The following is an 18,172-nucleotide window of genomic DNA, read 5'->3' on the forward strand; positions in this document are numbered from 1 at the left end:
TAGAGGCAGAGTGACATACAGTCTCAAATGGCCAAGACGCTGTGCTGCAAGCTTCATCTCTACACTTCCAAAGTAGAGAATATGTTTGTACAGAGCGAATGCTGAGATGTTTTTGTGTTGCCCGTAATGTCTGCCATCTCCATATCAAAATGGCAGCACCACGTGACTATTACTATGCAGAAAAGGGCTAGGTTACAAGCCATCTAAATGAACAGCAAATCTCCAGCCGCCGGCTTCCGCGCCGCAGCCCTCAGCAAGCAACCTTGGAACTCTCCTCAAACCTCACACGACACAAAAAAGCACTTGCTACACCCATCATTATTCCTACGCTTTTAGGACCGATATTTATAATTCATCGATTGTGCGTGCGCGCGGAGCACTCTCCGCACCAAGCCCACCTCGGCGATGGCACCTTCCTATCTCTTGGAAATTCCGCGACCGAAGGTATGGCTTCTCATCAACTGGGGCGTGAACCCGCAACCCGCCTTTCGCAATGGCTGACCATGTCCTGCAGACGTTCCTCCACTCTATATCCCTCCGCACCGGCGCAGAAATTATCACTTTCCTCCAACTCATCAACAAAGTCTCAGGCTTGTATGGCCTCCTCGCTCTCCTGACGGGCGCTGAGCTCTCTGGCCTCCAGCTCTCCATGTACCTTTACTCATTCATTGCGCTGCTTGCCACTCTATGGCTGTATAGACATATCCGGCTTCAGAGCCCGTTCCAGTGCCTGCTGCTAGCGCATATGTACGCGCTGGATTCGGTCGTTAATGCGATGTACACGGCCTTCTTTGGCGTTGCGTGGTTCTACGTACTCGCGCAACATTCAGACGACACGGCGGCTATGCCGGGCGCACCAGGGGTAACGTCGAGCGCGGGATTCACGAGCCCGAAATACAATGTTTCAAAGGCCGAGGTAGCTGTGGAGCCAACAGGGGGATTGCCATCGGGGCAGAACGCTGTCGCCGTCGGCCAAAGAAATGGTTCTACTGGTCTCGGCAATGCTGTCTTCCAGAGCGGAAGTATCATGAGTATCACCTTGATCTCAGGCTTCTGGGCGTTGAGGGTCTACTTCGTATTCGTCATGCTCGCTTTTGCGCGCCAATGTCTCCGCCAACATATCGCTACGAACGCTTCCAGCAGCTGGTACACGTCCAACACGCAACTTGTACATCCCCAGAATCTCGCCGAGAACCCCTTCGAGGAGGGAAAACAAGAAGGACATGGGTGGGTAGGGAAGCTCGGCAGGTTAATGCTGAGTGGAGCGCCGCAATACTGGCTCGGTTCTGATGAGGATGGTGATTGGATGAGGGGTGTTGGAGGCAAGTTTAGGAAGAACATGGAGCCACAGGGTGTGGTCGAAAGGGAGCGGAGGAGAAGGTCAGGTACGGGACCTCCAGCACCGCCGAGGGAGTTGCGGGCACCGCAGTTGGCGGATTTACAGGAAGTGAGATCATCATAACCACTCTGTAATCCAACGTAAAATTCTTGGGGGTATTGTTCTGAAAGGTGAAGGCTTGTTGTGTTGTAGGTTTGAAAGAGAGATGCTGTAATGACATAATCCTGGAGCATGAAGGTGAATTTAGTCGTTGGTTATCTGCACTGGCGCCTGTACGATACTACATATCTTGGAGTTTGGGGCTGATCATATCCGCGCTTTGGAGCGGAGTATCCTCGTTAGTTACTCCTGATAGCACAGCATGCACAGCCTTGCCTGTCAATTGAAGCTGTTTGCATTGCACCTCTAAACTTCTCAAAGTCCATCATCTGTCTTTGCGCATCCTCCTACCCTATAAGCAAATTTCGAGCGGATACTCAGGGAACCCCGAAAACCACTATATATATACCTAAATATTTTCGCTAAATTTCAGGAAAGTTGCTGAATCAAACCAAGTTCTTTTCCAAAGGCAAAGTCGTCGTGAGGTGGCTGCCTTGACCAGCCCTGTGTGGCTCCTTTCCTTTTTGCACTAACCTCACATTTTGCGCGTAGCTGTGAGAGAGAAGGGCGGAAGGGCGTTGGCGGTTCGAGTGCAACTCTTGACGTTTTTTGAAGGGTTTATTTCATGTGGGCGGGATTGGATTCGGCTGAATCAACGAACCGTGGAGCACGTCAGAAAAATAATTGTTCAAGGTGGAGCTGAAGTCTTGGTCCCCATGGCTCTAGAATCTCTCCAGAGCTGCTGAATATCTTCTCTTGATGGAGTACATATATTTGTTTATTTTTTAATTCCTGCAGGAAAGTTGCTACAATTTCTTGATATGATACCTATTACTGGTGCCAATTCATCCGTCTCATTTATGGGACGCTTTCCTTTTGCTCTGGCGTCGCCGGTTTGAGTGAGATGGCTGAGGATAAGTTTGAGGTGACCCACGTTCGAGTGGCAGTGTCAGAAGCTTGGGGTACATGTTTCTAGTGGGACACCTTAGCCCTAGCGGCCTTGCCATTCAACTTTGGCTTTCCTGGCCGGAGCGGGCCGGCTGCTCTCTCCGCTAGTGGTGGTAGACTTGAAAGTATTTTATGCTTTCATAATGTAACCGCTCCCGATATTCTATTGCGGATTAATAGATGCAGAGTACATGCTCTTGATAAGCGAATACAAAAATCCTACACCTCAGATCTTAGATCAACCATTGATATGTGTCAAGATCGCTCGGGCCAGTAAAGACTTGAAAATTGTAAGGGCGCCACATTTAGACAGTAACCAAGTTCTATGCCCTGCGTTGGCAAACGCCTTTAAAAATCGTCCCTTGAATCTTGCATATTACCTACACAACGTTCTGCTAAATATCCTTCTCTGTTGAACATGATATCCGAATTTTGGAACGAGTCAAGACAGAAAAGAGATTTGGTTATTTATGGTAGGCCTCAATACTTAACTAGATAGTGCAACTGTAAGCCGAAGGGCTCTATGATGGGTAACTTTGCGAATCTGTATTTCATTTCTTATTGCTTTTGAAACCTAATGTTTGAGTTTCCTCTTCTGGTCATTCCCAATTGAGCACCGTGACCTCGAACAAGAACTGGCTTACGTTGCCCTTTATCTCAGTGGAGTGGAGAACAATGAAGAGCGAAAGTAAGCATGCAATGTCCGCCACCTTGACCTGGGCTGACGGTAACTCACGGCACCAGACATCACTACAGTTTCCTCATGGATCTGAAAGCTGAGGACGAAAAACCCATACCAGGGGTTCGTTATCACGTAAAAAATCACTTAGTTGACCTAAGTAGTGGGAAAGTAAAGGGTTGCTCGGCTCGTAGTCTGTTAGAACTCGATTAAGCGGTAATGCGCGTACTATCCAACTCTAACCGACAAACCCCCAATCTCCTCAACCCTCAAACTAACTACACAAATTATCTAAATAAAAAAAAGGAAAAATCCCCAAGGGGAACTGCAAAGACTCGAACACACACACCCGTTACCTCATCGTCGCTCGTATTCCAGGCAACAGCACATCAATCCTCCCTTCCGACACCCAAGTGATGTTAGTCTCCCAACTTCACCCTCTCCAATCAAAGTGCAAAAAGGAAAGTGTTGTACTGAGCTGTCTGTTGACAACTCAGCCAAAGGCAGATGTGCAATATCCAGAAGGATTGGCAGATTTGGTTATAGCTACTTTCCTGAATAAAAGGAAAATATTTTCATATATATAGTCGCCCTTTTTTTTACGATCGGGAAATAGGCATAGAATTTTGGGGGTCGCTCATGATGGTATATGGTTGCCTGTCTTTCACCCGATTTCTCACCACACCCATCATTGTTGTCAACTTATCAATGCCGCCTGGTGCACGGTCCAGCTTGTCGAACGTGAGTGGCAAACACTCCACGAAGAACTCCCTTGCTTACCCCCAGATCGTCACAATACCGCCGAATCAAGCAATTTAAGGATATCAGACAGCAGACAGAGTTGGACTTGATGATATGAGATAATAGTCATAACCCGATCTCAGACACGCACTAGAGTAAAGTTATCCTCCGCAGTGGAAAGTCGCCGTCGCCAGCCATTGTGTTTGACAATAATACATAGAAATCTCTCCAAAGAAGTATGGGAACCTGCTGCTTATACACCTTCAGGGCCTTGTTGGCTCCTGGCCATCGAACGATGCTCCATATCGTGAATAGACTGACATTAGGGAGTCAATCAAATTTACTTTTTCTGGGACCAGCCCTAATGCCACGTAAGTATTGCTCCGAATGCACTCCAATGCAAGCGATGCTCGTGAGGAACGATCTCATACCTTCTCCTTGAGCTTATCGAAGTATGCTTGATCCCTTGAGCTACCCTTCACGTGGCCGTCCCTGGAACTGGGCGTCGAGTAGATACTACCCTCGCGGCGCTGGAAACGCGATGGTGGCACCTTGGAGGCATCCCACTCCTTGCTCATGCGGCGGTCTTTTGATGGTGGGGACTGCGAGAGACGCATGTCATCGGGGCCAGCAAGGTCACCGAGCTTATCTGTGGCGAAAGGATCTGTAGAGGCGCGGTTAGGTGTGCTGGCAAGCGACGGTAAGGGAATGGTGGGAGATGAATGGGATGAGGTGAAAGGTGTGGTGTGAGAGCTTGTGGGATCGTACTGTTGTTGGTTTCGCGCTGGGAGGCGAAAGGGTCTTGGGATTGGACAGTGGGGTTTGCGGTTGGGGTGGCGTCTATACCTGGAGTGTGAGACTAGTAAACTACTACGGTGGGAGTGATGGTAGAAATGATGAATTGAAGGGGGGTAAGAGGCTGTGGAAAGCAGTTGAGGGTGGTGGCATACCAGAGGTATCATTGTTTGACGCCATGCTGAAAGCTCTCCAATCGTTGATATCAAGTGTGGCCTTCTCTTGTATCTCTCAAGTATTTTGTGCTCGAATCTCAATGGATGTTCTAAGTTGTAGATGAGGAGAAGCAGTTTATCAATGATGAAAGAAGATCTGGAGCTACTAGAAGCAGAAGAGGGGGGCTCAAATATATCAAAGAAAGAAGCAGCCAACCCAGGCCAGTTATGGCTTACCTAGCTCGCTATTTGCCCCTCACGACGTCAAACAAGGGAAAGTCCTCTCACCCAAGGTCGATAGCACCTGCTTTGCACCACGCACATGATGCACCACACCTCTCCCGCCATGACTCCAGTCTAGCCATTCACATCCAATTTCCGGGCCGTCTCTGATATGAAAGCTCTGCACCGAGCCCTATAAGCCGGCATCCTGAAAAGCCAGCGGCTAGTCTTGCATGCTCAGCATGGAAAGCTATCCCTTCCTCGCTGAATACCCCATCAGTTCCCTATTCGTCAGGCCTGAGCAAAGGCGTTCACATCTCTCCCTCAGCTGTGGCATTACGTCAGGAGGCCTCATGCAGCCAGTCAATTCGCTTGTTCGTGGTCAGATGGGGGTGCAGATAGCAGTCCCACTGGTCGATCAGAGATACACTGCCTCGCTCGTCTCCAGGCCCCTGGAGTGTGACTTTGCGGAGAGAGGGCGTGGTCGTCGTGGTCTCCGATGGGCGTGAATGGTGATTGAGCGTCACTGCATACTCATTGGACGTGCCGTAGCTGGAGTTGTGCCTAGACCTTGGCAGGCGTCGACAGGGTGGGGAAGGCCTCGAACGGCGATGACGAAGCGTGATGAACCTTTCTCTGCGTTCAGCTCAGCTCTCATCGATGAATTCTTCGCCCTCACGAGGCCCGTTATCCCACTGCCAAGTCAACAATATTCTACTGCGGATGGCCACTGCGCCTTACCGTTGCTATCCGTTCTCATCGTCAGGCTAATTCCCTCAATGTCAAGGTGGATGAGAAAAGGAGCCCGAAGTCACGAAAGCTTAAAACTACCCATATCGAGCTTCGATGTCCCCAACTCCAAAATACTCCTCCCATCAAGGTTTCTTTAGAGTGTGCATCACATCTGGGCATTAGGCCAGCGACCTTGGCTGGTCGCGCTGTCGCGAAGCCAATTCTGCCAGCCGTCCACCCAGCGCTCCCTACTGGCAACAAGCTTGCATCAAGACGGCTCTTCATCTCTACGCGAGCCTTGGGGAATCTCATCGGCCAGGGTGTCAAAGGTAAGGCAGATCTCTGTCGCTCTTGGGTTGGACACTCTTTCTGTTATTATTGTGCAATGATGCGTCAGCGCCATATCAAGCAATAGCAGATATCTACCATCTCGGGGAATGTAATGCTAGGTACGGCATTCTGAATTCGATTCAGCCAATTCGCAAACACTAGATCTGCTGGACGTAACGAAAACACCTTCTCCTCAACCCCGTAATGCCTCACCAGTGGCACCCTCGAACCTGCTATATTGCATTGACTAGACACAACCCAAGTCAGCCCCCAGGATTCTCGTTGCAAAGAGATAGCAAGTTTCCCCAAAAACAAAGTGAGAAAGCCCCCGGTGTATCGCGAGTTCGCAGAACCGTGACCACGTGCGTGGGACAAACTGACAACGAGCCGAGCAAAATGGGACAGTGTAGCCGGAGCCCGCAACCTCTAGCCCTCTAATGTGGTACGAAGCCAATACCTTGCAATCTCCATCTCTTTTGAAGAAATTAGTGATGATGAGGAAATGTTTTTCTCTCCAAACCTGAATTCAAGATTTTCCTCAATCCACATCTCAACGCCAACTTCACATCCCACTACTCCTTACCACATCCAAGTTCCTTCCCAGTTGGCAGTCCATCGTGCCCTGCAACTCTTTGAGCATGGACTAAGGCGCAGTGCATGCACCACCCCTACCCACTCAACTCGCCCAGGAGCCATTTTCAGCACAACATGATGGACAGACCAGCTATTCGACGCTGAGCCCATCAATTGAAACACACTAGGAAACTCGTTTCTGTAGTGTAAAGTTGCGGCCCAGCATTTGGTAGTCGTACTGTGGACTGGGGTAGAAAAGAAACATGCGGGTAACCGTGGCTTGAAACACGCTGAGGTCAGATTATCGGGATATGCAGCCCACACCATATATCCTCAACCAAGGTTGATGATGAAGATGGTTGGCGAAGAAGAGGGTTGATCAGATCTTGAAATGTTTTTGTTTGATTTTTTTTTGGAAATATGTATATGACATGGAAGAAGTTTTGAAGTTTTTCAAGTCTCTGAAGACGTGGGCTCGAGCCGTGTATACAAACACGTTGGTGCCGACTTGTCAGACGAACGGCATAGGGCCTGGAAGCAATATTGGCCCTCCCACTCTCTCCTTCCGCCTTCCTAACAAAAGAAAATTGTCCTTCGATACGAACCAGTGAAGCCAGACATGCCTCACAGAAGTAGAAGTAGTATCGTCCAGCTTCATTTTGCAAAATTCAGATTCCCAGCGCCAGAGTATGCAGTGGACCACCATCCAGGTATCCATCAAGAGATGAGAGAAGGGAAACTCAAAAAAAAAAACTAAAGGGAAAAGTTAACCGCCACAGGGCTGGAAAGGGTACACGGCCGAGAAGATTCTTCCGAGGAGAGTTGATTTGAAGCCTGGAACGCCGTGGAAATGCAAGAAAAACTTTGTTCCCCCTTTGTGCCAAGCCTGCCGTGAACTTCATAGATCGTCATCGAGGTCGATAGCATCTGGATTTGCTGCAACGGGTTGATCGGCGGGTTTGATGTTCCCCCCTTCGGGGCCTGTGCTTGCAGCGACAAAGCCTTGTGGAGCACGCGCCTGTCGTTCGAGGGCCGCCATTGCGTCCTCTTTCTCTTGACCTTCGCCGTTGGTAATAGCTTCCGCGTCGCCGTTCTGTTGGCCTCGGGCGACTGCCTGGGAGGCAATGAAATGCACATCGGTGCTACAACTAGTCAGTAAAAGTGCCTCAATGCTAGGGGGAGAGATAGGTGGTACGTACTTGAACTGAGCTTGAACACTCCGTTTGATCCGAAGCATCTCCTTGAAAGTATCTTCGTTGCCATGCTGGACTTCGAAACTTTCCCACTTTTGCCAAAATTCAGGACGAGTCCTCGGATCGCAGAATTGGCTCGCATGGCCATAGATTGCTCGTGCTCTGTCAATTTCTCCCAGTCGTCTCTCCATCTCGGCGAACTTGAGACACATTTCTGCCGCCTCACTGTCAGGTAATGCCTCAATGGCGCGCTCGTAGATGGGTCGGGTGGACGCAAGGCCGAAGTTTGATGCGGACTTGGTGATGTAGAAGTTGAACATCTCCATGCGGTCCTCATCCGAAACGGCGCGTGTTGCACGCTCGTATATCCGCATAGCGTGTCGTGCAAGGCCCCGATCTTCTTCCAGAGCACCGTACATGAGGTACAACACTTTAGCAAATTTTGGCGGACATCCATCCACGGCTTGCTCAAACAGATCACGAAGCCGCTCCATCCCAAGCTTCCGGTCCACAGCTTTAGTGAGGTAAAGGTTCCATATCTCGAATGCGACGGGATAGCTGAATAGATCTAATCCTCGCTCGTAGACTTTGAAACAATCTTCAAAGTACTTGTTCTCCTCGAGGAGATTGGCGTAGTTGACAACGGTCTGCGGCGTTGCGATGCGGAGCTCGAATATCCTCTCATAAACTTTCCTCGTCTCCTCCAACGTACTGACGCTCTCAACAAGGTCAACATAGAAGCTCCATAATTTCCAGCTCTTGTGCACACGCTGCTGGGGTGCTAGTGACTCGTCAAAGTAATCTACGTTTGATCGCTTCGGTCCCAGCGTCGCCTTGGCCATGATACCGACAGCTTTGTCGAAATTCTCGTTTCGCAACTCCATTTCAGCCCAATCGCACCACATTTCGGCCAGCTCGGCGACCGACTTGAACGGCACTTTGACGGCCTTCTCCATGATGACGCGAGCGTTGCGAAGATCGCCGCCTTCCTCATAAAACTTGGCGTAGTTGGTCCACAGTTCGTGGAATTTCCCGACTGCCTTCTTGGGGTTAATGGCAGCGATGGCGTCTGTATATGTCTGAACGACCTCCTTCTTGTTATCGCCCCACAGGGCGACACGCTTCTCCCATTCCATGACATTGTTCGGGTTTTGCCGCAGCAGCACGTCGTTGAGGAGGAAGGGGCGTCGTTGGGTAAGCGACTCAAAGCGTACAATCCGAATATCAAGATCCGCGTCGGCGGCAGGGTCGACCTTGCCCTTATCGGACCGAGTGGCTGCATCTTGAAGTTTCACACCAATCATGGTCTCTTCGGCCTCAGCGTACGCGTCGAAGACGATAGAGAAGTCTCTCATAGTCATGACGGTGGTGACGCCTTCCTCGAAGACATCTCGTGCCTTCTCATATTCGCCCTTGTGCATCCAATAGCGTGCCAGACCCACCCATAATATGCCGCGCTGGTCGGGGAATTTGTCGATGCCGCTCCTGATTATCTTCTCGACATCAATGCCGCTGTCGTCGCCGGTCTCGATGTCGGTTGCGTGATCAATCATCAGCTCCATCATCTCCGTCCAGAATTGGAAGGGGCCCTTGGCTTCCTTGCTCTTGAAGCGCGGGTTGTTGAGTATCTCCATGTACTGCTTCACGGCCTCGGTGTATTTGCGCATGTCCTTGAGCAGCTCGATGAACTCCTCGGCATTCTCCGGGTGAATTTGCATGTACCTCCGCCAGATCTTGACGGCCGTTTCACCGGAGGCCGAAGTGGCGAAAGGCCGGTAGAGCGCCCAAATGCGATTGTGCTGGGTGAGGGGAAGGGCACGCAACGCTCGATCGAACGTCCTTCTGGTAGTGGTGACGAGCGGCTGGTGCATCAGGAACGTGAGGTACATTTCCCACATGCGCGGCATTTTGTTCAGCAGCACCAGGGCGCGCTCGAACAGGGCATTGACCTTGACAAAGTGCGGTGCGAATTTGGCGGGGTTCTTCTTCGCGAGGTGATTTGTGCGCAGCTCGAGGTAGAGCTTCCAGAGCTTGTAGGACCGGGGGAGGGTGGAGCAAGCCCGCTCGAGGACGAAGGCTTGTTCCAGCAGGGTGCCATGGGCTTTCTTGTACCTAAAGTAGTCGACCCACGGCTTGATGCTGCCCGGATTGCGCAGGATATCCTGCTCGTAGACGATGTCGCTGTCGGAGATGAGGAACAGGTCGTTGGAGCGAACCATTTTGTCGGCGTTCCGCTTGCTGGGCCGCGAGAGGCTTGCCGTGACGGTGCGGATGAGCTCTCCTGGCATGGTGGCCGCGATGCAGGTGGAGAGACGCCCGCGACGGGCAGCGACGCGATGGGGGGGGGGGGAAGGCAGTGGAGAGATGGAGGACGTGGGTTGTCGCAGAGTGAAAGTTTGAAGCCGCGCGAGAGGAGCGGTGACAGCCGGCGCGCGCCAGAGCTCACAACGGGCACGGCAAATCGGGGAGATGCCAGATGCTGGATGGATCGCTACCGCATGCTAGCACACAACACACCCTAGACAGGTTATTCTGTCCAACGTCTTGCTAGATTCAGGGAGAACGTCAATAGGATGCAAATTGCCGTTCTGAACTGGCCTCCGATCATGTTCCACGTTATGTGATAAGGTGCAGCATTGGCACACTCGACCCACGCTCTGTCCTCGCTCTGCACCTCCACGGCGTCTGGGAATCTCCGTCAACCGCCCGGCGAGCAAGAAAGCTTGGGCCGCCCATGCCATCAAGCTCCAACGCCGCCATCCACGCCCCGTCCACGCCCATTCACACCCACAGCTATCAATAGCAGCACACCCCGTCCCAGCAACCGCGTCCCAGCCTCCGTCCGAACCCTTGCACTGCAGCCGACTATCCCACCACCACCAGCCCAGCGCCGTCTACGGTCTCCAAATGTCTGGCAGCGGGGTAGGTTCCCCAAGCTGTCTCAGCTTGCTGCTGCTATGCGCTGATGCTAACACCACCAACACCAGGCCCGCGAGGCCGTCTTCCCCACACGCCAGTCACTGGGGCTGATGAAGAGCAAGCTCAAGGGCGCCCAGACTGGCCACGACTTGCTGAAGAGGAAGAGCGAAGCCTTGACTAAGTATGCCCCGACTCCTGCCATTCTCGTCGGCATTGCTTCTGCTGACCTCCCTCCCCAGGCGCTTTCGAGGTGCGATATCAGCTATCTACATCCAATCTCACCCCCCTCCCATATAGCTGAAACACTTTCCAGAGATCACACGCCGCATCGATGAGGCGAAGCGCAAGATGGGCCGGGTGATGCAGATTGCTGCATTCTCCCTGGCTGAGGTCACATATGCCGTGGGCGGCGACATCGGCTACCAGATCCAGGAGTCAGCAAAGCAGGCACGCTTCCGCGTCCGCACAAAGCAGGAGAACGTCTCCGGTGTCTTCCTACCCCAGTTCGAGAGTTATACTACAGAAGGCAACAACGACTTCGGCTTGACAGGCTTGGGCAAAGGTGGTCAACAGGTGCAGAGGTGTAGAGAGACTTATGCAAGAGCGGTGGAGACATTGGTGGAACTGGCTAGTCTGCAGACTGCCTTTGTTATTCTGGATGAAGTGATTAAAGTCGTTAACCGAAGAGTCAACGCCATGTGGGTGTCCAAACCATATCCTTGTACCACCCCAGCTCATATCTCCAGTGAACATGTTATTATTCCCCGTACCGAGAACACCATCAAGTACATCAACTCCGAGCTGGATGAGTTGGACCGAGAAGAGTTCTACAGGTTGAAGAAAGTGTCGGGAAAGAAACAGAGAGATGCTGCCGCTGAGGAACAGGGTAGAGAGGCGGCCAAGGCAGCTGCTGCAGATAAGGAGAATAGAGAAGGGGACGCTGCCGATTCCCAAGACCTTCTAGGCGATAAGGATAATGAGGATGTCATCTTCTAGCATTCGACATACATTTGCATCGTCCGGTTAACAATGCTGCACGGGAGTATCCTGGAATTGAGCAGATCTATAAATTTGTCGCCCTAGGTCAGCGAAAGCATAAGCGGGGATCATTTTAAACGTTGCTAGTCAAACGCCGAATCATATCCGTGGCCATTGACTGAATCGTATCTCCTGGGAGGTGCTCGCTGATCAGAAGGGATGGGCTCCGTATCACTACACAATAATGGATTATAAGTAACCATGTCCATACACCTCGATTTGCTAAGATAATGAAAATGAAAGGGGTATATTCGTTGGCTAAGTTGCAGGCCTTGCTCTTTCTTACTTTCGTTGGTAGGTAACTTTCATCTGCTTTTGCTCCGCTCCAATAGTCATTCCAGCCGTTGCCTCCTTTGCTGTGATCGCATTTTGCTCCGTATCGTATTCGGCAAATGCTATAGCCCTCATTGGCACTGATCGAACTTCCTTGAAGCCTGGGAAGCGCTCGAATATTATCGTCAGCTCGTCTGCATCGACATCGCTTGGAATATTCTGCAGGAAAAGAATCTTGTTCGGTGGCAGGTACTCGTCGGGTATGACAGCGGCAGCTGACTTGGCTGGGCGAGGTTTGGATGGCTCCGTGGCGCCCGGCGCATGAGAGGCATTCTTTTGAGCTTCCGCGGCTAGCTTGGCTTGCTTTCGCTCTGTGAAAACATTACGTCAACGGGGACTATACCACTGCAGAACTGCCGCAGGGCAAGGAACATACCCTTCTCTGACTTGCGCTTGCGTACATGCGTCTCAAGCTGGTCGTCATTTCCTTTTTGCTTGACCGTAGCATCGCTGACAGTCTTTGCGGGTGCTAGATGCATCGGTTTGTCGAAAAGTGGAAAGCCTTGCATAGTCATGGCCTTTGAGACAGAGGCTGGATCAGTGAATACTATGAAAGCCTGTCCCTTGCGGTAGAGGCTCTTCTTCATAACAATGTCGACAATTTCGCCAAAGTCCTGAAAGATGGTCCGCATAGCTTCGACCATGAAGTCAACCTCGGCGCGCTCATAGAGATTGTTTACCTAGATCCGTAAGCATACCGCTGTGCAATGGAGCTTGGACGGATCAGGGAGATCTCGTAGAGACAGACATACGTAGAGCCTGCGACAGTTAGCGAATGTGTGAAGAGGAAAGGGAGAGAACGGTTTACGTTGAAATGGGTAGACCATTGGCAGAATAGACCACACCCTCCATCTTCTCCATGATGGGCGACCCTGTTGTTGTTAACGCCTGTGAAGAGGGTTATGTCGCGATTACGAGTCTCGTGGAGAGGTGAGCTTCGAAGGTGAGGCTCCGAGGCCCTTTGCGCTAGAGCCAGATTGGTAATCTAAGCGAGATCTTAGACTGCCCAATTCACGTGGGGCGCAAGCCAACTCCCCAATAGTCACGAAGCAGCGTTTCTCTTCAGCTGAAACGGAGAGTTGTTGAGAATAGGCCATGCTCTATGTCAGCTAAGGATATTCTAATCGGTTTTGTTAAGAGGATACATGCCCAGACGAGGAACCTGTTCGGTGTCGCAGATGTTCGACGTCGCACAAAGGACAAGAGCAAAGTCACACCCACTTCTATCGTATCAAAATTCTATCGTATCAAAAGAACACAGCGAAATGAAGAATATGCTCTTCTTGCACTACCAAAGTTTCTGGTCCCGAACAGAGGCAAGAGGTTGAGCCACACCCCACCAGGAAGCGGCAAGTGCAGCCGAACCCACTTCTCATCCCGCACAAAGCCCGCCAAAAGCGCCTTCCAACGTATGTCGACGAGCCATTGACCATCCAGACCGTTTCATTAGGTGAGCACCTTCCGCCACTGCCTTTGATATCCTCGTATTTCTCGTCTTGCGTGACCAAGTCCTCCCGGGTTTGTTCGGCCCGCACTTCTCTTGACTCTTAAATCCCATCGGCTCCGACTTCGATTCTACGTCAATCTGTGCAATCAGGTCTCGGCATGGGGAAGTTTGATCCTCCCTCAACGCCTTCTTGTGTGAATGATCTACTTTAGACTCATTGCTGGTAAAATGTCTTCGCCTCAATCTCGAGAATCCTCACCGTCATGGACCATGTTGAAGGACCTGGCTCATGATGAGACAACCCCTCCAATTGGACTGAAATGGCGGTCTAACACCTTCTTTATCATATGCGTTGTTGGCCTGGGGACTTTTACCGACATGTTTCTGTAGGTTGGATACTACAAAGCACCAGACCTTGTCTCATGCTATGGTAAGCTAACACCTTCTACAGATATGGGCTTATCGTCCCCGTCCTGCCTTTTATGCTTCAAGATCGAGTTCATGTCCCTGATTCAGAGATCCAGACGACACTGTCGTCCCTTCTGGCCATTTATGCTGCAGCATCATGTCTCGCATCGCCGGTAGCTGGTATTCTTGCAGATAGACTATCATCGTCCCGCCAGCTGCCGTTCTTGCTTGGCCTTATCCTTTTATTACTCTCAACTATCCTTCTGGCTGTAGGACGGACTGTCCCGGTCTTGGCCATTGCAAGATTCCTTCAGGGGGCGTCTGGGGGTACGGTCTGGACAATAGGGTTGGCACTTCTCATCGAAACTGTTGGGCAGGAAAACCTTGGAAAGACAATTGGGTCAATTTTTAGTTTCATCTCCGTCGCTGGTCTATTCGCGCCCGTAGTTGGCGGGATACTATATGCCAAAACTGGTTATGTTGGGGTTTTTGGTCTTGGGGTTGCCTTTGTGATCATCGATTTCATCGGCCGCCTCCTCATGATCGAGAAAAAGGTTGCCGATAAATACATCGACTCATCCCCAGATACATCGACTCGGGAGAATGCATCCTCAACCTCCAACACTACTGACGAATCTACGCCTCTTCTGCCCCGAGCCTCGTCATCAACATCAACCAAATATCATCTTCCCCAGCCTAAGTCTCGCCTAACCCGTCTCCTCCCAATCCTCCTCGTTCTAAAGGACCCCGGCCTCCTGACAGCCCTCTTCATCGGCTTCATCCAAGCATTCCTTCTCGGTGCGTACGATGCTACAGTTCCCTTAGTCGCCTCGACTCGCTATGGCTTCGACAGCCTCAAAGCTGGCCTGCTATTCCTCCCTCTCGGCGGCGCTGATTTCTTCCTCGGGCCTGTGTTTGGATGGTGCGTCGATCGGTGGGGCACCAAACCAATTTCTGTCTTCGGCTTTGCGTATTTCGTACCCGTGCTGGTGCTCTTAAGAGTTCCAGTTGAGAAGGATCTAACCGGGGACGTGGAGCTAGGCCACCAGATTGCGCTGTATGCTTGTCTTCTCGCACTGAATGGGATTGGTTTGGCGATTATAAACTCGGCATCCATTGTTGAGTCCGGCGCGGTATTGGAGAAGTATTGGAAGGCAAACCCAGCGCTGTTTGAGGGCCAAGCACCGTATGCTCAACTTTATGGAATTAATAGTATGATCTGGAGTTTAGGCCTGACTGTGGGACCTTTGGTCAGCGGAGCGCTGAGGGAGATGATTGGGTACGGAAACATGAATGCTGTGTTAGCAAGCATATGTGGACTTACTACTGTTTTGGCGATAATGTTTGTAGGACGCAAAGACGACGGCGAAGCCAGTGAGAATGAGATATGAGGATAGTTGTAGTGGAAGGCAAGACAGAGCTGGCCCAATACGTGTGTGTTGGAGGAGAAAAATGCTGGATCTTGATCCTTCGTTGTCTTAATTCAAAACTATGTATGGCTGAGAATACGGAAAAGATCAGCCATTCCCGATCCAACAACCCTCACTCAGAACTTCCCATTCGCTAAGTTCATGATCATCTCCCTCCCAGTGACCCATGTCGTCCTCCACAATGTCGGAAAATCTAGCGTAGATGTAAATGCTACCCCTAAGTCAGCGCTTGCATTCTCTCACCCTGCCCCGGCAATCTAACATCTCTGCACCAGGGTCGATTTTGAATGATTCACTTACTATCAGCATATCCGAAGAACAACATTGGTGGAATCCATCCCCTGGCGTACTCAAGTGCAAAGCAAGCAGAGTCCATCTTGTACTGCTTTACATCGCCTCTTCTCAGATGATGCACAGATCCCTGCGGGTAAACTTCCGGTTCAAAGGTTCCTGGAGTATGTGCCAACTCTGTACCTTTCAGAATATAAAAGTAGTCATCAGCAGTATGTCGGCCAGTGTGACCTTCCGTGCCAATCGACGTGCCTAATCCCATCGTCAGAGTCTATTTCCATAGTAGCCAGTAGGAAGTGGGAGGTATACCGAAGATAATCAGATATTCAGTGATACTCGCATGGATAATATACATGGCACCCATAGCTCCACCCGCGTTATTAAAGATCCATTCTTCGTCCAGGTTGACGTGGATGGGGAGCTTGGCGTTGAGGTCCTCAACTATGTATTTCACAACGGACGATGTGTCGTTTCCATGAGCTTCGATGGCTTCCAGCGCAAGGCTATGCAGTTGGTCGGTTTGGAAAATGTAGAACTTCTCGAGATGTGAGTCTAGGAAGTAGAAGAGGGTAGAAAATATGCCGATGATTATGCCAAGGGAGGTTAGGAAACGCATATTTGCAGGCAATTGAATGGAAGGAGGGAAAATAAGAAAATGTAAAAGAAGTACTGGATTATAAATTAAGGAAGAAAAGAAGGTGTATAAGTGAGATGTTGGAGTAGAGTTTTCGGAAAGGGGAGTGCATGGCACACGTGATTTATCGATATCGTACCGGAAGTCGCGACAGCCGAAGTTGAAAAGTCAGTTCATAGAATTGAACTTCAACGACTGTAGCCATTAACATCAGCAGCACGCGTTCCGCGGCAACCGATTGGGTGCCGCACTGCCACGATGAACGAAGAAGCGTTGAAAATGCACGAAGCCAAACGCGTAGTCGTAGTTGAAAAGGGGTTTAAGGCATTTGCAGATATGGGATTGAAGTCGGAAATTCTTGAGGGCATCGAATCATTCGGGTACCTAACTTCCAATCAGCCATACAGCTTACGATGCCAATCACATACATAGTCTGTCCGAACCCGCAGAGATCCAGCAATTGGCCATTCCTCATCTCCTGGAACGTAAGTATGCCAGAGTGCGCCTGAAACTCCTCTCAAGCCAATCCCATCAGGCAAATCCCTCCATATCCGTCACGTCTCGAAAAGCGGAAAATCTTTGGCAATCATCATTGCTCTTCTCCAACTCGTCGACCCCACCGGTCCCGACTTTCAAATCACAGTGCTGCTCAGAACGCGAGAGCAGGTTAGGCAATTTGCAGACACAATGAAGAAGATCGCATCTTCCATGTCAGGCATTCATATATTAGATCTGCACCCCGGCAAAATGCGCGAATTTTTTAAGACCACGGGTCACCAAATTTTGGTCTGTTCTGTTGGCAGATTTCAATATATATTAGAAATGGAGGGCTTGTTCGATAGTTGGGAATTGCATGCTATGGGTGTGAATCTCTCGAAGCTCCGATGCCTGGTATTTGACGACATCGAGTATCTAGGAATGGTAGGGTAATCCTCCGTATACTTGACCACCGTCTTACTAACTTTGACAGGAATATAAAGGGCTTGAAGAACTCATGGGAACGATTTCGGAGAAACTTCCGACAGACCTTCAAATTGTGACTGCCTGTGCTTTTGCCCTCCCAGAACTTGAAGAGGCTACGACGAAGCTGAAAAAGCCGCCCATTTTGATTGTGTCTGGGAAATTCAACAGAACAGACATATCTCCAAACACAGACCCGCCAAACTCTCCTCCCGCCTTGCAGATGGGCCACCAACTTCCGGTCTACGTCCTGGCGGAGGAGTTCAAACGAGACCACCTGATGCAAAGTGACGGCTACCGTTTCGGAGCCGCATTGGACAGAAAACCTCCACATGAAGATGTAGCGGAATTGTGATCCCTCACACACTTTCACGAGCTGACGCTACCGTCATGGAAAGCAAGCCTGCGTCTCGCCTTCAAAAAAAGGTTTCATGTTGCGAGACAGGCGCCACACAGCGGGGTTATGGTTTGGCTGTGATCCACGGATCGCGCCAAATGCGGGGTCCAGCGAGGCTCAAGTGGACACGGTGGAAGCGAGGTTTCAAAGGTTTGCTTACCAAATGGAAAAGAGATACGGTGTCAGAAGATAGCGGAAGGGGAAGATTCGGATTGCTTGAACGAATTCAGTGGACGCCTGTTCTTAGTTGAGTAGTGACGCGTCCACGCTGAAGGGTGGGTTTTTTTTTTGTTATCTACTCTGCCCACCTGTGCAGAACTTGAGTGCTTCCCATTGGACCTGCAGTCAGAAGTACGGGAGCGGCTGTGCAGCATGTTAGCTGGGGGTAACAACCAGAGAAGCCCTTCAAGCAGCAGAAAAGACGATAGTTGCATAGCATGAGGGAACTTTTGAGTTAGTGCATCTCCTCACCAGAGTAATCCGTAGAGCAAGGGTAATTTAGGACAGGA

At 50.6% G+C, this 18,172-nt stretch overlaps 8 protein-coding genes across 8 annotated transcripts; 4 read left to right on the plus strand and 4 right to left on the minus strand.

Annotated features, from left to right (window-relative positions):
- Nucleotides 1–244: 244 nt before the first annotated feature.
- On the plus strand, nucleotides 245–1,743 carry BDR25DRAFT_256946 (DUF1753-domain-containing protein). The gene is made up of 2 exons (XM_033686447.1): nucleotides 245–444; nucleotides 515–1,743. The coding sequence occupies exons 1-2, from the start codon at nucleotides 406–408 to the stop codon at nucleotides 1,460–1,462; spliced, it is 987 nt and encodes a 328-aa protein (XP_033550763.1). The 5' UTR covers nucleotides 245–405; the 3' UTR covers nucleotides 1,463–1,743.
- Nucleotides 1,744–3,974: 2,231 nt separating this feature from the next.
- On the minus strand, nucleotides 3,975–4,930 carry BDR25DRAFT_392305 (uncharacterized protein). Its single transcript, XM_033698200.1, has 4 exons — nucleotides 4,757–4,930; nucleotides 4,575–4,646; nucleotides 4,238–4,470; nucleotides 3,975–4,167 (listed from the first exon to the last, which is right to left on the minus strand). The coding sequence occupies exons 1-4, from the start codon at nucleotides 4,779–4,781 to the stop codon at nucleotides 4,147–4,149; spliced, it is 351 nt and encodes a 116-aa protein (XP_033550764.1). The 5' UTR covers nucleotides 4,782–4,930; the 3' UTR covers nucleotides 3,975–4,146.
- Nucleotides 4,931–7,511: 2,581 nt separating this feature from the next.
- BDR25DRAFT_217009 (pre-mRNA-splicing factor syf1) lies at nucleotides 7,512–10,094 on the minus strand (the record flags this gene model as incomplete). The annotated part of the gene is made up of 2 exons (XM_033684892.1): nucleotides 7,512–7,755; nucleotides 7,813–10,094. 2 exons carry the CDS (start codon nucleotides 10,092–10,094, stop codon nucleotides 7,512–7,514), a joined length of 2,526 nt encoding a protein of 841 aa, XP_033550765.1.
- A 559-nt stretch (nucleotides 10,095–10,653) lies between these two features.
- On the plus strand, nucleotides 10,654–11,993 carry BDR25DRAFT_301988 (uncharacterized protein). Its single transcript, XM_033689698.1, has 4 exons — nucleotides 10,654–10,728; nucleotides 10,794–10,931; nucleotides 11,041–11,423; nucleotides 11,472–11,993. Exons 1-4 carry the CDS (start codon nucleotides 10,714–10,716, stop codon nucleotides 11,719–11,721), a joined length of 786 nt encoding a protein of 261 aa, XP_033550766.1. The 5' UTR covers nucleotides 10,654–10,713; the 3' UTR covers nucleotides 11,722–11,993.
- On the minus strand, nucleotides 11,974–12,999 carry BDR25DRAFT_301989 (putative U1 small nuclear ribonucleoprotein). Its single transcript, XM_033689699.1, has 4 exons — nucleotides 12,905–12,999; nucleotides 12,849–12,855; nucleotides 12,473–12,776; nucleotides 11,974–12,407 (listed from the first exon to the last, which is right to left on the minus strand). The coding sequence occupies exons 1-4, from the start codon at nucleotides 12,955–12,957 to the stop codon at nucleotides 12,046–12,048; spliced, it is 726 nt and encodes a 241-aa protein (XP_033550767.1). The 5' UTR covers nucleotides 12,958–12,999; the 3' UTR covers nucleotides 11,974–12,045.
- Nucleotides 13,000–13,813: 814 nt separating this feature from the next.
- Nucleotides 13,814–15,342, plus strand: BDR25DRAFT_217151 (MFS general substrate transporter; the record flags this gene model as incomplete). Its single annotated transcript, XM_033684898.1, has 3 exons — nucleotides 13,814–13,929; nucleotides 13,995–14,907; nucleotides 14,989–15,342. The coding sequence occupies 3 exons, from the start codon at nucleotides 13,814–13,816 to the stop codon at nucleotides 15,340–15,342; spliced, it is 1,383 nt and encodes a 460-aa protein (XP_033550768.1).
- Nucleotides 15,343–15,387: 45 nt separating this feature from the next.
- BDR25DRAFT_256957 (C-8 sterol isomerase) lies at nucleotides 15,388–16,383 on the minus strand. The gene is made up of 3 exons (XM_033686448.1): nucleotides 15,982–16,383; nucleotides 15,682–15,924; nucleotides 15,388–15,592 (listed from the first exon to the last, which is right to left on the minus strand). Exons 1-3 carry the CDS (start codon nucleotides 16,286–16,288, stop codon nucleotides 15,498–15,500), a joined length of 645 nt encoding a protein of 214 aa, XP_033550769.1. The 5' UTR covers nucleotides 16,289–16,383; the 3' UTR covers nucleotides 15,388–15,497.
- Nucleotides 16,384–16,564: 181 nt separating this feature from the next.
- BDR25DRAFT_341159 (P-loop containing nucleoside triphosphate hydrolase protein) lies at nucleotides 16,565–18,018 on the plus strand (the record flags this gene model as incomplete). The annotated part of the gene is made up of 4 exons (XM_033693583.1): nucleotides 16,565–16,686; nucleotides 16,739–16,791; nucleotides 16,842–17,227; nucleotides 17,277–18,018. 4 exons carry the CDS (start codon nucleotides 16,565–16,567, stop codon nucleotides 17,619–17,621), a joined length of 906 nt encoding a protein of 301 aa, XP_033550770.1. The 3' UTR covers nucleotides 17,622–18,018.
- Nucleotides 18,019–18,172: the final 154 nt, after the last annotated feature.

This window comes from Lindgomyces ingoldianus (genome assembly GCF_010093535.1).
Source record: "Lindgomyces ingoldianus strain ATCC 200398 unplaced genomic scaffold BDR25scaffold_8, whole genome shotgun sequence".
In the NCBI taxonomy this organism is placed as follows: domain Eukaryota; kingdom Fungi; phylum Ascomycota; class Dothideomycetes; order Pleosporales; family Lindgomycetaceae; genus Lindgomyces; species Lindgomyces ingoldianus.

Coding starts and splice junctions, on each gene's coding strand:
- BDR25DRAFT_256946 (XM_033686447.1), top strand. CDS start 406: ATGGCACCTTCCTATCTCTTGGAAATTCCGCGACCGAAG. Junction 445..514: donor TGGAAATTCCGCGACCGAAG/GTATGGCTTCTC, acceptor CATGTCCTGCAG/ACGTTCCTCCACTCTATATC.
- BDR25DRAFT_392305 (XM_033698200.1), bottom strand. CDS start 4,781: ATGGCGTCAAACAATGATACCTCTG. Junction 4,647..4,756: donor GTCAAACAATGATACCTCTG/GTATGCCACCAC, acceptor CTCCAGGTATAG/ACGCCACCCCAACCGCAAAC. Junction 4,168..4,237: donor TCGATAAGCTCAAGGAGAAG/GTATGAGATCGT, acceptor ACGTGGCATTAG/GGCTGGTCCCAGAAAAAGTA.
- BDR25DRAFT_301988 (XM_033689698.1), top strand. Junction 10,932..11,040: donor CCCCGACTCCTGCCATTCTC/GTCGGCATTGCT, acceptor CACTTTCCAGAG/ATCACACGCCGCATCGATGA. Junction 11,424..11,471: donor AACCGAAGAGTCAACGCCAT/GTGGGTGTCCAA, acceptor TCATATCTCCAG/TGAACATGTTATTATTCCCC.
- BDR25DRAFT_301989 (XM_033689699.1), bottom strand. CDS start 12,957: ATGGAGAAGATGGAGGGTGTGGTCTATTCTGCCAATGGTCTACCCATT. Junction 12,408..12,472: donor CAAGCGCAAGTCAGAGAAGG/GTATGTTCCTTG, acceptor ATGTTTTCACAG/AGCGAAAGCAAGCCAAGCTA.
- BDR25DRAFT_256957 (XM_033686448.1), bottom strand. CDS start 16,288: ATGCGTTTCCTAACCTCCCTTGGCATAATCATCGGCATATTTTCTACC. Junction 15,925..15,981: donor TGAATATCTGATTATCTTCG/GTATACCTCCCA, acceptor CGATGGGATTAG/GCACGTCGATTGGCACGGAA. Junction 15,593..15,681: donor GTTCTTCGGATATGCTGATA/GTAAGTGAATCA, acceptor ACTTAGGGGTAG/CATTTACATCTACGCTAGAT.